Source organism: Danaus plexippus, chromosome 19, assembly GCF_018135715.1.
Source record: "Danaus plexippus chromosome 19, MEX_DaPlex, whole genome shotgun sequence".
In the NCBI taxonomy this organism is placed as follows: Eukaryota; Metazoa; Arthropoda; class Insecta; order Lepidoptera; family Nymphalidae; genus Danaus; species Danaus plexippus.
The window spans coordinates 953,726-971,828 of record NC_083549.1 but is presented as its reverse complement, the minus strand read 5'-3'; the positions used below and the strand labels follow the sequence as shown (position 1 = coordinate 971,828).

General features: G+C 38.1%; 1 protein-coding gene across 1 annotated transcript in view; it reads left to right on the top strand.

Moving 5' to 3' along the window:
• The window catches only part of LOC116768108 (RNA-binding protein MEX3B), a 35,140-nt gene extending 19,604 nt beyond the window's left edge, over positions 1–15,536 (top strand). The window contains exon 2 of the mRNA XM_032658747.2: positions 13,157–15,536. Coding sequence (XP_032514638.1) covers positions 13,157–14,037 — 881 coding nt within the window. The 3' untranslated portion in view covers positions 14,038–15,536. The remainder of the gene's footprint in view (positions 1–13,156) is intronic.
• Positions 15,537–18,103: the final 2,567 nt, after the last annotated feature.

Below are 18,103 nucleotides of genomic sequence, written 5' to 3'. Positions count from 1 at the left end.
CAGTTAATTGCTCGTCGATTAAGGAAATAAAAATTATCATATTGTTATATTGAGTCGAAGAAAAAAATGTTCCGTAATTATTTTGATGAATGAAAAAATCAATAAGAACTGTTTGAAATCGATCAAGTTTGCTTTAAAATGAGTCTGTATCTGATACGAGTTATTATTGATTCATAGTCGCCAATTTATTATTATTCTTATCGTTAAATCATCTTTAACATATGCATCATAAATATAACATCGAAAATCACGTCCGTATTAATGTAAAGTTTCTTGGTGTCGTTTGATAAACATCTATAAACACTTAATCAATATAAAAAATATAAGTTATATCGGTCCACTGTGAGCTCGCTCGGAGCTTTATTTTTTGCAGGTCGCTCTACTCTCGCTTGCAGCCGCACCCTAATTAAAATGTTTGTAACCCAATCCCTGGTTGCGATGTGTATCAATTTTGTTTAATGGCCCGTTCTATAGCGATCTGACGTACAAGATCCTGTAAACCGCGTACACTCATCACCTAACACAGAACCCACGGCGGCCTCCACGACGCGACCTTCGAAATTTAAGCTGAGATGAAAAATAATTATAAGTTCGTGCGTTTACTTTTATTAACGATCGAACTAATTATTTCACAGTTTAATCTAATTTGCTACACCTCACGCTCCTAATCGTATCACGCCGTCCGCGTGTCCGTGTGTCTGTCGGAATGTGTGTGTTGTAACCCAAACATCCTCGACACCCGTCGTTGGCACTAACTCATCGCCTACTGTCTCGTACGATTTCTTATACTGTAACAAATCATACTTACCTCAAATTAATGATTGCTATCACATTATTATGAACACAACTTCTTTACTCCATATTACTATTCCTGTCGGTGTGTGGGTGTGAGTGTGTTCGGTGCTAGGGTCGGATGCACCTAGCCCGACGAAATGTCACTCGGTGAGCGGCGCTGCATTTAGTCGCTCCGAAATAGACGCCGCGTTCGTCAACCCCTCTCATTCGTCATTGCTCACACCGCACAGCTGACTTCATACAGCGAAGTTTAAGTACTCCTAATCTATTGAACGTCTGTCCCCGACCAGCAATGTATAGCATGTAGATAATTACACTTTTGTAACGAACTATTCACACACTTTTTTCGACCTAAATTCTCGAGACCTAGATAGGTATCTTCGTATATTCAGACTTACCTCATTTTAAATTACAGCCGGTAATTTGGTGCTGTCAAATCGAACCCCAAATTAATTGAGTGTTAGTTTGAAGCGAACCCGAACCTCCGCGATACTCTGCAATTTCGATCCGTCATAATGACGCCGCAGCAAAAACTTCTGACACTTCAACGTCAGGAGTACAATCGATTGTTTAATTTGACTTCAATAGCTTAAGGTAAATAAAACTCGCACACTGAGAAATGTGTTTTGTTTGAAGAGGATCGCATGGAAGTCGCCAAGTCAAAGGCTTCCAACATTCAGGGACGCCTAAGTTTAGTTGAGCAAATAAGTTCTTGTAACAAACATTTCCACGCAAAATACGAAATGACGTGAACTTAACCACTATACGGGATTAGTTAGACCTATGACGCTATATTGCACTTTTCCTCGGCCTGCCACGTGTCAGGTAGTATCATACTCGCATAATGTGGCGTTGTAAAAAGCTTGTACATCTACATTTTCCCAGCTCTGTTATTTCTAGCGCCATCCCAGGCGCCCACTTTAGACGCGATGTAGTTCTCGTCTGATATAGAATTCTTCAACTCGTCTTTAACCAATCCATCATTCGAATGGATTTGTGATTTTAAATTTACATCTAGTACTGACAATAATAAATTGCTTATCTGCCGTTTCGCTTTTTGTGACTGAATTGTCTTAAATTATCTAACCGTTCAAAACCGTTCGTTTCACCGAATGTTAGCCCGTCTGTGATGAGTTATATGTTCGTCAATATCTTAATAATCCGTTGATAATGTTGCACGGCTCATGTTTCTCGATGCGTTGTATCACAGCATGAGATCCTCTCTCCACAGTAACTCCGTCCCGAGCGGCCCGGTGGCACGAACCATTATTTTTAAATACTGCTTTATTTACCTCCTTCCTCTGTAACATTATCCTTGTAATGCTGACCTTTAGCGATATTAACACGTATAAAGAAGACTCGTCTCTGTTACCTCGTAAATCACATTTCTGTTCAAGAGATATTACATTTCATTGTGAGCGAGGAAGTGAACGTTGGTATATTTCACTTAACCATGATTGCTTATAATATTGGGATTATAAATAGCGATGGCAATTTACTGTTTTGAATCGGACGTTTTCCGTCTTGTCATATTATAATGATGTTTGTCCTAAAAGGATGCGTTTATTACGAAGGTTTTATGTAGTGCTTGCGTGTTCTTTGACTTCTATTTGTTATAAAATTTTATCCGGTAAGCGTATTAAGTGCGAGTGAAACTGTGGTCATGCGCGGTTTAACAGCCTGAGCCGTGCCACGTGTAGACACAGGAGCTCTGGTTCCATTTATGACATTCGCGAATTACTAAACGTCTTAAAACATATGGTCTTAGTACAGAGATAATGTTGCCTCGATATATATTTTATTTCTTCTTTGAATTAAACACATGTAAGATGTCTCACGTTGCTTGTGTTTATTTAACCGACATGGAAATAATGCGCTGTTTACGTTCCATCTTGTTTCTTTTTAATTATTGACAAAAGTTTCATATAAACTGTACTTTTAATAAATTAGCGACCCCGTCATAAATGCTGATTCACAGCTGTTTAACATAATGTGTCACGAGCGGCTGTAAATAACGAGGGTGGTACCATCTACCAACAATGAGCGTCGCCAGTTCACACAACAATCATCGCGGCATTCTTTACAACATATTCTTTTCTGCTAATTTAAATACAAACTCATCAGACGGTTGGCTTTCTAAAGGCCTTGGTGTTTTACGAAGAATATTTTAGTGTAGTTTTTCTTCTTGAAATTGCGAAATCGTATACCGTGCACTGCCGCCCGCCGGCTTCGTTGGATCTCAAGGTCGAGTCACGTCACCACGTGGATCCTTTCCTTACTAGACGAAAACCAATAACACTAACTAGTTGGATACCGTCTATACCAACATCCTTCCTCAAAATTCGCAATAAAGGCTAACCGATTGTTATTTTAGGATATCTCCGAATCACATTATTTACGTGAAATAATCCGAGCAGAAACCGTAAAACCGAAGACGAGATCACGGGCCAGATGTCAAAGTACTGTAACTCAGTGATCTCCTAAATAGAATCATTTTCGGTACACGAGTCTCACTCCTCGCGTTTCATGTAGCCCTGGTACAACCCTTGTAAGTAAAATCGATGAGAGCCTTTTCTTATAGTAATTTTTTTCGAAACGCGATTATTATTATTTACAGACATCTGTCACGTTCGAAACAACTTCGAAGTCATTGTGCAGGTCGGCCACCTCTGTCCGTTCTATATCGACGTCTCATTATTGCAAATTAATAAATACAATAAAACTGACTAGAATAACCAGTAGAGATGACAGACACGATTCCTCGCAACAGGTGTATTGTACGTAAAAGGTTTGCGTGAAGCCAAATAGCGCTCCATTGAGCTCCCTGAAGTTGGAAGTTGTTTTGAGTCGTTTATAAGGAGAGCTCCTTCGAGTCGCTCCGGAATAATATAACGAATCGAAAGATTAAAACTTCGGTGAGTTTCCTTGAGTCTTCCAAATTTTTGCTCATAATTTATTACGTAACCTTCTCAGACTGACCTCACGTATTTGCAGAACGTTGAAACGGAAACGATATCTAATGTTTTAAATGTGGTATCATACATATCAACATCTAAGTTCACGGTGGTCTCGTACGGCCGGCCGCATACATTATTCATGTACGGAATTATAGACACTGACTCCGTTCGAGAGAGGCGATAATGGCTTGATATATAACGACCGTGACCGTCACGTCGCTCACGCCGAGCTATAACATTCTACTAGTATACCTAAAACAACTTTGATATTTTACCGACGCGTAAAAAAAACTTAGGTACCTTATTTTGTTAACGCGAGTATTATCTCGAATACCGAAAATGTACCAAATGTATTCTGTCAGTGCGCTCACATTCGTCACCCAAGTGAAAAAAAGTAAGTTGTTACAATCCGATGTGATGCAATGTTATGTAACGACGCGTTCGGAGCTATCAACCGATAACGCATTATCTCGCTCGTGGAAATCAAAAACTTAACTTTAAAAAACGTGGAAGAAGGTGAGTCAGTTGAGAAATGTGTCGTAAATAAGTTACAGCGAATGATGAGAACAGTTATCGAAGGTAACTGCGGGTGTTTGAGAAGTACCGCCGGTTATGAGATATTAGGAGTGTACCGTGAGAGCTGGCGGCGGGCCAAACGGGACGAGGGGACCCGGGCGAGAACACCTCGTAAAAGATAATTAACGATTGTTTTTACAGCACACGCGATACAACAAATATATTGACTTTTACTCGGCGTGCCTTATCGTGGAACTGCACCGCCACATTCGTCGTCTTTGGAAGGCCTCGCTTCACATAGTCGGAGTCGTCGTTCAACCTTGGCCTTGGACTTTACGTTTTATCTCCGGGTATTATAAATCTGATGTGTCGATTGTTAATCGAATTTCTGTAATATTTGTAAATAGCGACTTAAATTTCGCGGAAATTGAAATAATGGAAAATTTAAGACATTATTTCATAGACGAAAACTAATACCGTCAAATAATATGTACACCTATTTAATATTATATGATTTCCGATCAGAGAGTAAACGCCATCATAATAAATAGTCTAACACATCACTAGCACGTAGTATTCAGTATATTCGATTTCTCTTACAACTTTATTGTCACGCCCGCTTCCAATACTGTTGACCCAATATTACAAGTCGTTACGTCATATCTGATACAATCCCGAAATGCATGCACTGTATTCTAAACCTTATCTCCTACACTCAGAGTCCATTTTTTAGTAACCTGATATCCTTCAGCATGTTCAGCGTTCGTAACTACGTAATTTCACACCTGATTCATAAACGTAGGGAGATCAATGAACCGCCTTCCATAAATAAAATGATCACAAAAAGAAAACTATACTTAGAATATTGTTTAGTTTGAAATGATTAGCGGCGACCCTATGGCGCAGTGATTAGAACGGTAGAAAGGTCCCAAGTTCGAATACACACAATCACCGTACTCGAAACATCACTGTAACTAGTCCAAATTATAATAAAATCGAGATTTTAATAGACAAATCCGGGGGTCGAGAGCATAGTGAATAATAGAGCGACGTATGCTATGGATATAGGTCAGATAAGTTTAAACTACAGTCTGCCTTTAGCCCACAGGGACTAATCGTCCTACTTAATAGTAAACATTCGTTTTAATATCTGCTCAATATTAAATGAAACAATCTCCATACCGACCATGAATATCAGAAGCGAAAATAAAACTTAAACAAACTCATTTATACCAGTCAGCTTCACTGCGCTAACCCGCCGGGCGGCTGGTGACACTACACGTCATCTCGTGAGATGTACTTGTGTTTTCACTTTTAGTCCGGTACATGTTACTTGAGTTCTGTATATAACCAGTTTGTTTTGACTAGGTCTATTAAAATTTTAATACAAATAAACCTAGTCAATTACTTAACCATTGCTTTGAGTATTTTAAAAATGTATAAGGCCATTGTGCCCGTGAGTACTAAAGCATATAATAAGATGTTTATCTCCAACAATAAAGTGACATAGGTTTTTTTACAATCCGGTTAGTTTCGGGTGTTTGTGCCCATTTGGTAGACATCTTTAATACCAACATAATTCTAGGTCACCGACGTGTTTTGAATTTTTATGACATTTGTTAAAACAACTAGTTTCGTTTGTTACAACAAATGAACCAAGCGATGCTTATCGCACGCCGACATCAAAGCCGAGGAATTTTCTCATGATCAAATATAAATCAAAAGAACATTTCTCAAAAAAAACCGCATCCGATCTTAAACGATTTGTGATTTACCGCAGGAATATATTTATTAACGTTTACCTGTTAAAGTGACTCACTGACTTAAAATGTATCAGCTTTAGTATCGGTTACACAGTTCGCGCGTCCCTCGGGAGCGTTTACAAACTAAACAACACAGGCAATTCAAGCACGGGACTATAACTCTTGCAGCAACTTAAATAGAATTCAAAATGCAGTCAGTCCTAGGAAAACCTGAATGTTAAATTCTAGTAGGACGCATTTCCACCTATCACTTCATGATATTAAAATAAAAATTCAAATAACTAGCGACGAAGCTGCGGGCGGTTATGTTGTTATGAAGTGTCAGATTTTGTTTGTTTGTTTACAACACATTAATTAGTATCAAACGAGCACAGGAAGTGCACATTACGTCGCCTTTGAAGACTCGTAAAGTACAATCCCGCCAATTTATTGAGTGTGAATGTCGGCCGCGATTTATGTTTCATTGTCAAAGTAAAAATACTTTTCGATTTTATATAAAATTACCTAGAATCGTACCTCGAATTAAGCGACTCGCTTAACCGATCGCTCTTTATGTTAATACAAATATTTATTCATGCGACATTGAAATATTTTTTCGTCAATTTAATGCCGGCGTGTCTCAATGACGAATTCTTTCATCTGTTAATTATAATGTGAATTAGAATATGTGCTGGCAATGTTATCGATTAACATTTAGCAAATGACATTTCACTGCCGGCCTCGGGTACGTGCGATGATTAAATGCGAGATTTGTATATCTATACAATCGATATATTAGTCGCTAAGGAGGAAGTCAAAGAATCGGCTTATTTGACAATGTTATATTATTTGTTTAATATTCAAAGTTAACGGTCGCGGACATCGCGGCCTTGAAGTCGACTAGAAGTAACGTCACGCACTCCTAAGAAACTGTCCTATTAAAATATGACGAATAAAATTTGCGAGTATTCGGTCCCTATTAGAAGGAGATAGTTATATGAAATTATCTCTCATATGCTTAACTGGGAGCGTTATATAGAGTATAGCGATCTCTGTTATTGCAATTAGATTAGTTGTCAATTTCACAACATATATTTCTTAGGTATATCGTATGTGAATGAACGCTCGCAGCCTCCCGCGCCACTTTTTGTTGTCTGTCCTTGGTCGCACGTTAAAACCACTTTATATATATCTTTATAACAAGCGATGAACGCTTTAAGGTGTAGGGTTCTCGTTGTTTCTCATCAATAACAAACTTTCCTTTATGCATAAATATAAATTATGTGACAATATTATAAAATATATAAGTTTATTTTTCTTATTATTTTTAATTAAATATCAATGTTTTTCGTTAACGCATTATATTGGCAAATTATACATTATAGCCTCCAACTAACTCAATTTAAAAAATAAATAAAACAGTACAATAATGATTAACAAAAATATGATCCACTAAACCGTAAACATTTTAATTTATTCTCATAATTCTTTAGTTTCTTGTTTAAATAATTAATGAAACAAACTACTAACATATGTTTTTTATTTCAGGTAAATATCTCCTGGCAGACATCACAGGGAGTCAATCTTTTAAGATATATATCATTATATATAAGGATATTATTTAATACGTAGTTCGCGTCAATCATCATCACCTTACGGGATCATCTTATATTATTATAATTAACAAGCCGTCCAAGGTGAAAGTGTCTCTGAGGCGTCATCTAAATGTTTCAGAACTGAAGCTTCACATAATTTGCTCACTGGAAAGCTCTCAGTATGAAAGCAAGAGCGCCTTTGTTGTAACGCGAACACTGACATCAATATTATATGACGGGTAGGATCCAGGGCTCCGTGTGACTTCGACTTGACTAAAATATTTAATGAGTAGTAATTTTTTTAATGTTATTCACTAGCATTAAAGATTAAAGCTATTTTAAAATAAACACATACTTTATACGGTTTAATCGATATAAATACAAGAACAACATCCACATATCTTTAAATATCCATTAAGCACTAGTTTATTTCTGCGACATCATCTGCGTGAAATGTATAAAGTGTGTGAGTCGTGAGACAATAACCAACCGGCGTCTACTTGACTTCATAATATATATTCAACTGTTTTGACTTGATCCCGTTGGAGCTAAACAGAATGAAGGGATATGTTATAGTCTATGTGATATTCTTATATCTGAGCTACGTTGTTGTAAAGTTTCATCAAAATACATTCAGCAGCTTTTGCGTAAACAGGCAACAAACAAATGTACTTATATACATCCACACAAAAATTCATATTAGAATATTAGTTGGATTTTAAAATAATGTTATATAGGAATATGGTAAACAAAAAAGGTATTAGAAATTATATGAAAAAAATTATTCCACAGAATAAGCAGCTAAGATAATTTCAATTATTATATATGTTGTATCTTTGATATATTCTTGAATCCATTGAAACGCCTAACTGACATACATTCAGGTTATGCTGTGAGTGTAAAAATTAACACCTCGCTTCGACATCAAACAACACACTTATAATACACTAATGTTTTTAATGCAACCGGACGTTTGGGTATTAAAACAATACAAATATAAAGAGTACGAAAGCTGTTGTTCGAGTTGGCTATAAAATACAAGCTTTGAAGGTTTCAACTCAAAAAGTACCCGCTTCTGTGAGCACGTGATATTATAAAAATCAACATTTAATATTTACAGACACCTATAATCATTTATATTATTCTTATAATATGACCTTATAGATTCATATGTTTCCGACGCGTTAAAAGGATGATCTAAAATAACTCGGTCGTTTTACAATTTCTCTTCCTTTAATAACGTATCTTGCGTTCCCTCTCTCTTCCTCTCGTGTCAGTATCCCTGGACGCCACGTGTCGTCACTCAGATACATAAAGTATCAAGTCGTTACCGAACAAACGAAATTAACGTTTATTACCAAAGATACAAGGTCTCCAATTATTCAGTATGCCATCCGTCCGTGCAGACGGCAACGTACCGTCTGGACGAACGTCATCGGGAATCCGACCTACAGACACAGAACACAGGTCTGAATCTCGTCCGCATCGGAGCTGCAGCAAAATTATATCTACATAGTCGTCTGCTCCATATTCAAAATTATTCTACAACGATTCCGAGACTTTCGCGAGACATGACACTGAATATGACGGAGATTGTGACAATTAACGTAACGCGAGAAACGATCACTAGCAAAGGATTAAAAAACAAACGATAGGTGGACATTGAACGCTACTAATTTAAGTTCGATCAACCCCGAGCTGCCCCGCGCCCCCGGCCCCCGCCCCGGCTCTTGCCCCGGCCTTCGCCCCTCGCCGCACACCTTCGGCATCGCCATCAATCATTCCGACGCCTCGATGACCGCGAGTCGTTTCAATAAGAAGCGTATTGTTGTGTCGCTAGAGACTGTTTCGCAGTGCGTCGGGTTCGATGACTTACGACCTGCTCAGACTCCTCGCTACCTCCTCGTCACCTCTGTAGCCCTGGTATTATGTAAGCCGGGTGCAATGGCCGCGGGAAATACCAGGGAAATCCGTTTTCCTACTCGCTGGAAACATCCGCAGCTCGCTTTAATGAAATGATTTTTACAGTTATGCTCTATATATAAATTTGTACAATAAGATCTCAAATATTTTGATGGGGAAGTGATTTTTTGCTTAATTTATTTTGCAATTTGTATATTTTTTTAGTAGAAAGGATATTTGAGACGAAAATCCTTAAATCGACAATTAAGAATCTGGTGCGAGAATAAAAGTTGTAAGTGGACATAGATCCATGATACACAGAAACAATCAAAATCATTAAATAGGTATAGTTTAAATAATTATAAAGATAATTTCCGCGTTCATTTCATAAAATGTAGGTTAAATTGGTGGCGGCGTTGGCCGGGGGTTGCCAGCTTGCCAATGCACCGAGCGCGGTCGTCGACCTTTATCGATCCCGGACACGCGCCCCTGCGGCGCCGCGCCCTCACACACCTCCCTCTGCAGCCACTCTCACCCCCACACCCTCACACCCTCGACCTCACTCTCAAACCTCACCTCTCACCCTCCACCCGCCTTCACTGTACGCACACAGTCTCCCTAACACCGCATGCGACATTTCTCTCCACTGAAGTTTCTATTCCACTTTTACGCGGGAAAGTCTCGTTGTTATAGTAAAGAAAGTTCTTGTGAGTTGTAAAAGTAATGAAAATTATAATGTCAATAGTAGTTCACAGTAACTTAAAGCTTTCCATATGGAGTCGACCTCGCGGTAATACAATGACCTACGCTGAAGATGCGTCATTGGACCTCAGCCAAATAACTAATGAGAATTCATACATTTACTATGAAATAAAAATATCAACTTGTTTCATTAAAATGTTCGTTTACATGCAAAGGAGTCATTTTCCATAATTTTATAATAAATATGAATTTGTTAATTTGAAAAGAAGAATATATAGCATATGTCCGGGGCCACATTAAAAGTATGTATCTCATTAATCAGTTGTCCGCGTGCACCTCTATCAGAAGAACACAGAACCGAGATTCCGGTGGTGCAGCCAGCCTCCTCGTACTCTCTGTTCTCCTGGTACTTTATGGAACTACTTTTAACAGAAACTTATATATATATATATATATATATATATATATATATATATATCGAGTAAAAAGCCTTATATTTATGTAAATTACACTTTTTCTTATGAATAACTTAGTGAAAAAACCCTTAGACAAGGCAGAACTTCACAGAGACCATAATGGACTTAAATTCGCGGCGCGTTGATGATTATTTTGTTTTTTGTAAACTACCTCCCAATTTGTTTATCCATCATTCATTTCTAAAATTCATCGTTTCCCGTGAATTTTGAGAGCAATTCTTCTTTACATTTTTTTAGTGTAATAATTATATAAAATAAGAAAAGATTCAATAAATTAATAACGAAATATCACGAGGTTGATTTTATTCGTGTAAGAGATGAGAGAATCATAACAACTGTAGTAGATGTAGAACCTTAAATGTAGGCTTCAATTAGCGAGCACGGCCTCATTAAATCATAAAATACTACGTCGTCGGTAGCCATAAAAAATATTTTTAAAAAGCCCTAGCGAGAGTAGCGAGGGGCGCAGTGACCCGGTTCTACGGCGTAGAGTGCACTGGCCGCTACGGAGCTACGCGCGTACGAATGTAGGTGAGAGGAGCTACGAGACTGCTACGGGATCGCTCGAGACTGCTCTAATTGAATAGCTCCTCCTCTACTGAAGGTGTCACACTTTTAGATCTCTCCACGGAAACCTTTTTATAGTCATGTCTTTTAAATGTCGTCGGCCATGTGTGTCATAGACCTTAATAATAAAAATGACGAATTAAACAATATATGCAAATAAAGAAACAGAATTATTAAAAGCATTTCATTGACTGAAATAAAATCGACATGTACGAATAATACATATTAGTAGAATATTCATTAATGTGAGCTTTCTTTCAGAAATAATAATTACGATACCTTGCAATTATAAAAGAAAGATTAACGAATCATTTCCACTAATTAATTAAAAGATATAAAAAGATAGAAGCACATTTATGTCATTATAGTCTCTCAGCGTTAATAGACAACTGAGAATACTTTACAATATCACCGAAATATATTTTAAATAAATATATTTTTAAAATATAACAATTATTTTAACTGTCATTTAAATATATGGTTTTAATTAAATTGTACACTTGAAACATGTTTTTAACATGAACATGTAACAGAGCCTCAAAGTCTTTGAGTCTCTCCACGACACAATGCCGGCGATGAGTTTCGTTCTAAATTATTCAACATTTTTTTTCTATCAAAGTCCCGCCTCGTGACACATCACACACGCGGACATTCATGGAAATCGTGATTTAAATATTAAACTTATTTGAAATAAAAATTGTAACTTTAAATAACTGGAATTGTTCGACAGGAAACTTAGAGTTAACAATTCGATGGGTGTGCGTGAAGGCTGTGAATGTTACCTGTGCGTAAAGGTTTATAGTTCGCGCTTAGTATGTACATGATTGTTGTGTAGCGACACTTCACAGGAAACGATGTGAGGGTTTCGGAATACGATTAGGTTCAAATTGCATATTATATTCACAATCCTCTCATGTTAGGATTCTGACACACTTAAGAGTTACAACATCACTGGTCAAGTAATATAGCCTCGTGACTGATGGCACACAAAAATTTACAAGTTAAAATTTTTGTTTCGCATGGATCTCGACCTCACATCGAACTGTAGTTGAGGTTAAGGGACTTCAATTTTCAAGAATTGGGTCGAATCGTAATAGACAGTTCTTTCTTATATTTAGTGTATCTGTATACTTTTTTAAGTAAATAAGTTCGGCTTAAATCAAAGAGTCCATTTTTAAATCCAAACAGTCGAGCCTCCATGCATTACCACTAGACAACGTTAGAGTTTCTCCGAGAGCGTCTTATAGTACTCTCTATTGATTCTAACAGAAGTAAAGGACTCGTGCGGACTGCACACTCAAGTGTTTGACGCAGTGAAGTGAGAGGGAAAGAGAGAGAGAAAGAAAGAGTGAGAGAGTCACGACACGAACCACGAGGAGACGATATATCGTACCACGTGGACATTCTGATAGACAGAAAGTTTAATGATAGGAGCGGTAGTCAGCATGAATTTATTAGAATAATCAAGACAGAGTATCGGCCTAGTGATACAATACAAATATAAAAATGTTTTGTAAACACATCTCATACGAGCAGAACCCACGGCCTCCAGCCGTCGACTGCCGTATCCGCTATCCGCATGGCAACACCCGGGGGTGGGGGATTACTATGTTCACATTGACGCGGACCGAGTGTCTCGAACGACTGCAGTCTATGACATACATAGATACGTACATATATACATGTATATATATATATAGTTAACATGCAGGTATATGTGTCGTTAACACCGCACTCTATAATGCTATTGTACAATGTACACGTGGTACAAACGTGATATGAAAATACTACAGGCCCCACGTTGGGCGCCAATTTAAAAAGTGTGGTCTATTGTATTAAATTTCTCTACATGTCTTCAATTCTGTGCTTGGTGCGTATACTTATATTCGATATCTTCTTTTTAGGGTGCAAGATCAAAGCTCTACGCGCCAAGACCAACACATACATCAAGACTCCGGTGCGCGGTGAGGAGCCCGTGTTCGTGGTGACGGGTCGCAAGGAAGACGTCGCACGCGCCAAACGCGAGATCCTCTCCGCCGCCGAGCACTTCTCGCAAATTAGAGCTTCGCGCAAGTGTGGAGCTGCGCCCCCGCCCCCGGCCGGAGCGCCCGGACATGTGACCGCACAGGTGCGCGTCCCATACCGCGTCGTGGGACTGGTCGTGGGTCCCAAGGGCGCCACCATCAAACGCATCCAACACACCACTCACACGTACATCGTGACACCGTCGAGGGAACGCGAGCCCGTGTTTGAGGTGACCGGGCTCCCGGAGAGCGTGGAGGCAGCTCGCAAGGAGATCGAGGCTCACATCGCTCTTCGTACCGGAGCTGCCAACGGAGCGACCGGCGCGGGCGCGGTGGCCGGGGCGGAGGGCGAGCCCCTCGCTCAGCTGTACCGCGCTGGACTCGCGTCTTTGTTGCGTCCCGAACAGGAGGCCGCGTTTTCCTCCGCGGGATCTTGCTCGTCAGGCGGCTCCTCGGGGCGGCTCGGCGACCTGCTCGGCATCTGGTCCTCGACGGAGCGTGACGAAGGTCTCGGCGAGTCCCCGTCGTTCGAGTCCCCCGGCGCGGGCGGCGTGTGGGCGTGGGGTCCACCGCGCCCGTCGCCGGCCGCGTCTCCCGCTCGCACGTGCGGTCTCTGCTCGGAGCGCGGGGTGTCAGCGGCGCTGGTGCCGTGCGGTCACAACCTGTTCTGTTTTGAGTGCGCACAGCGGCTCGCCACGTCGGGGGCGGCGTGCCCGGCCTGTGCCTCTCCGACGCATCAAGCCATCCGCATCCTATCGTAAGCCGCGACTCGGCGAGCCGAGTTCCCGCCGATGCGGGACTGACCTTTTTTACTTAAATTGTTACGAAAATATTTAAAAAAAAGTCGCGTAATCGAAATCCTGGTGCCAAAAGTCGGCGCCTCGCCGGCCGGCCCATCCGCCGCGCCGTACCTATCGTAAGTCGGCAGAGTTACTCACCATATATTTTCTTATTATGAACGTTTTTTATTAGGCGGCGAGAGGTGGGCGCCCGCCGCGCTCGCCGCACTCGCCGCCGCAGAGAGGGTCGACATACGTTACGATAGAATTTCGAAAAAAAGCAAAAAAAATAATAAAAAAAGTTGTATAATTATTATTATTATTATTATTATTGATAGCATAAATGAGAAATCGAAAATTTATAAAGCTTACCTAACGTAGTAGCGTAAAGTATTAAGATACGGTAATATAATATAATATAAGCGCGGGAGGAGCGGCGCGGGGTCCGCGGCGACCTAGCCAATGTGTCGTGGGTAGCCAATGCTGAGTCGGAGTGAGGTGTGTCGTGTCGTGGCGTCGTGATGTCGTGTCGTATCGTCGTGTCGTGTCGTGGTGTCGGTACTGTCTGTGTTTATTGTATTGTAGTGTATCGTAGTGAATGCCGCCGCGGCTCCTCCGCGTCGCGACCTCCCCGCGACACATGCTCATTATTTTGACTACGATTATTCGCTTAAATGATATTATACATACGTACACACTATGATTATGATAATATTAATATAATGTTTGTTTTAAGTGTGTTTTAATGTTTAGATTTTTATTATAATGTTTTTATGAATGATTTTTATCTGTACGATTATTATTATTATTATTGATTATTATTTTATGTGTTGACGATGATTTTGTGATTGTGCGCCCGCGCCCGCGCCCGGGCCGCGGGTGGAGGCTGCTACGCTCCTTTAGTGGTTAGGACGACTAATCAAATTAAAGTAATAAATCATAAACAAATAATACGACTCATTCATTATTATTATAAACTATGGTAGTTTGTAGCGCGACATTGACTAATCATTACCTATTGATACTTATTAAGTATTCTTATTATTATTATTATTATTATTATTATATTGAATAAATTTAAAGAATGCATAATTATATTTCATAGGAATCATTATTCTGTATAACTCTAGTTAAATATAACGATAATAAAGATAATTGTATTTGTACGAGACCTTGTTGTTTGGTTTTATAACGGGAGGCTGCTTTTATGGATTGATATTTTTTTATTTTTTTACTGTTATTAGTTTTTGACTTACTCATGTAAAGACACGCGAGATTTAAAACTGCCTATTAGATTATATTTTAAAAAATAATGGTTACGTAAAAACAGCCTCCGTCGTACGTAGATCCAGTGATTTCGATAATTTTATTTTCATAATAAAATGGGTAGACGCTTTAGGTTCAAATAACGTTGTGAAAATTTGTGAAATTTTGTAGACTACATATCTTATTATAAATCTAATATAAACTATAAATTTCGATTCGAATCTTTTATTTACCTCCGACTTTCCCTTTGATATTATAAATTAAACCGTAGAAAGGGCTTCGATGCTGCCTTCGATGTTTTGGATAAAAAAATAATCGCTTGATAACACATACGAATCACAACACATACGAATCCTTTCGATACTTTGAATAGCTTAACAATAAACAAGTATTCGTATGTACTTAAATCATCTTTAAAACAAATCTGACACAAGCAGTCCACAGCAAACTATCGTCACTATAAGGATACAACGTTCTAATCTCCTAGTCAACAACACTTAAAAAAGGTTACTATACAAAAAACTTATGAAAATATGAAAGCGAAAAATCTTTTAATTATCTATAATTAATTTAACGAAATAAACATTAAACTTCACTGCTATAATCTTATAAAGAATTCCGTCATGATTTAGAAATACATAAAATTTTTAACACATACATTTCAAAACATTTCGTAATATATTCCGACGACCTATTTTAATATTAAAACTATTAATATTAATTTATTCTCTAATATATATATAAGGTTATAAATAAATATAAAAATCGTTACATACGTACCTAAAAAGCAGCCGGTCTGGAAAGATGAATGGCTAAGTACGTATTTGTGATGTTAAAAAACTGTCTTTTAAAAGAAATACTATATTAAAATAACTCGTATCATTCCATAAGACTTCTTGCTAAAACAAGCAACATTTGGTAAAATCAAATATGTGGAGGTAGTAAAACAATTATAGAATACAAAATCATTCGAACAATATAAAACTACCTACTTACTGTCTTCATCGAAGTCTATTTAAAGAGTTCCAAATTTTCTCTGGCAATAATTTCGATATACAAATGAAGAAGCAAAAGGTTCAAATATTCTTATAAATTGTAAAGCAAAAGTATAGGCTTTTATAAAGATAAACATTTCGATATATCAGAGCCACAGAGCATTCGCAAAATTAATTCTGAATTGAACCGTTACTTGTACTTGTTTCCTTAATTTATTAAGAAAACAGTTCATCAGCTTTCAGTTTCCGCAGTTAGTAATCAAGTTCATACTCAGATCAAAAAAAACATAGTTTAAAAAAATCTGTAACTTCCGCCATGACAATGATGTCACATCTCATACTTATATAGAGATAATGTTGCCGTTCGTGGTCCTATGCTTATAGTATGAAGACAGATATTGTAAATTCTAAGCACACTTTAGAAGGGTCTTTGGTACATCACACTGTAAGAATAGAGATGAGAACGCTATGTACTAGTCTCTGTAAACTTAAGACATAGCTTACTATTGTTAAGTAGTAAATCCATACATAGAAGTGATTTAAAAATGATAATTTTAACTACCCCCGTGTTTATGATGATATTCTTTCCTGCTCCAGTACTATGATATGAAATTCTTTACTATTTTAGTCTATTTAATACTAATTAGTTCTTTGTTATGAAATAAATAAACAATGATAACTGACATGTCGGCAGTCTGATGAGTGATATTAAATTTTTATACAATAATTTATTTTCGTATTAAAACATACATGTGTCAGTGTCATGTGACATATGTACATGTAGTCAGTACATATTAAAACCTGCCCTACAACTAATTGAATTCATGAGTAACCTTTCTCTTTCTATATTTTTTTACTAACGATCGATAAATCTATGTCATGACGAGTACTTTGACATAAAGATGTCGTGACAAATCAGCCTTATGATGAAGTGCCAATGATAGGAAATCATCCCAGCGAATTATTTCAAATAAAGCAGAAATAATTGGCATAAGCAAATACTTGATTTATTGACCAAAGATTATTTTGTTGACCACATCAAGTTGGCCACCAATACATGAAGAAAAGTCGTGGTGGCCTGGAGGTTAAAGGCTCGTCTCTCATACGTCAGGGCGTGGGTTCGAAACCTGGCAAGTACCAATGTGATTTTTACCGAATCATACGTACTTTCTAAGAGTATTTAGACATCACTGACAGACGGTGAAGGAAAACATCGTGAGGAAACCTGGTCTTATAATTTCAAATTATAAGATTGAAATCGCCAACCCGTCTTGAGCAAGCGTGGTGATTAATGCTCTAACCTTCTCCATGTGATCTGATTGTAGAATTTCCTGTAGATAATACCCAATATCGCAAACAGTAAGTAAGTTAGGAAATTTTCCAGGAGCCCTCAGAAAATTTGTTTCGTCGACTTTCAACATGATCAAATCCTTCACACTGAGTACCAAATAAAGAGAGAAAGAAGAAAATTTCGCCGATCCTGAAGACGTAACGAATAGTCTAAAAGATAATAAGATCTAAGATTTTCGCGAGTATTCATTTAAATGAAACTAGTGTTATTCGGATTTACTACGCGGATTTTATTATTTAAAAACTACATAATCCCGAGGTTTCGGTTACTTTGCAGCAACCGTGATCACGGGCAGACGAGGTGTGACCTCGTAAATAATAAAATCCGCGTAGTAAATCCGAATAACACTAGTCTAAAAGATGCAAGTGTATTATAAATATTTTATTTCAATCCTCATTTAAATATTAAAAACATTAATTATTTAAATATGTCACAG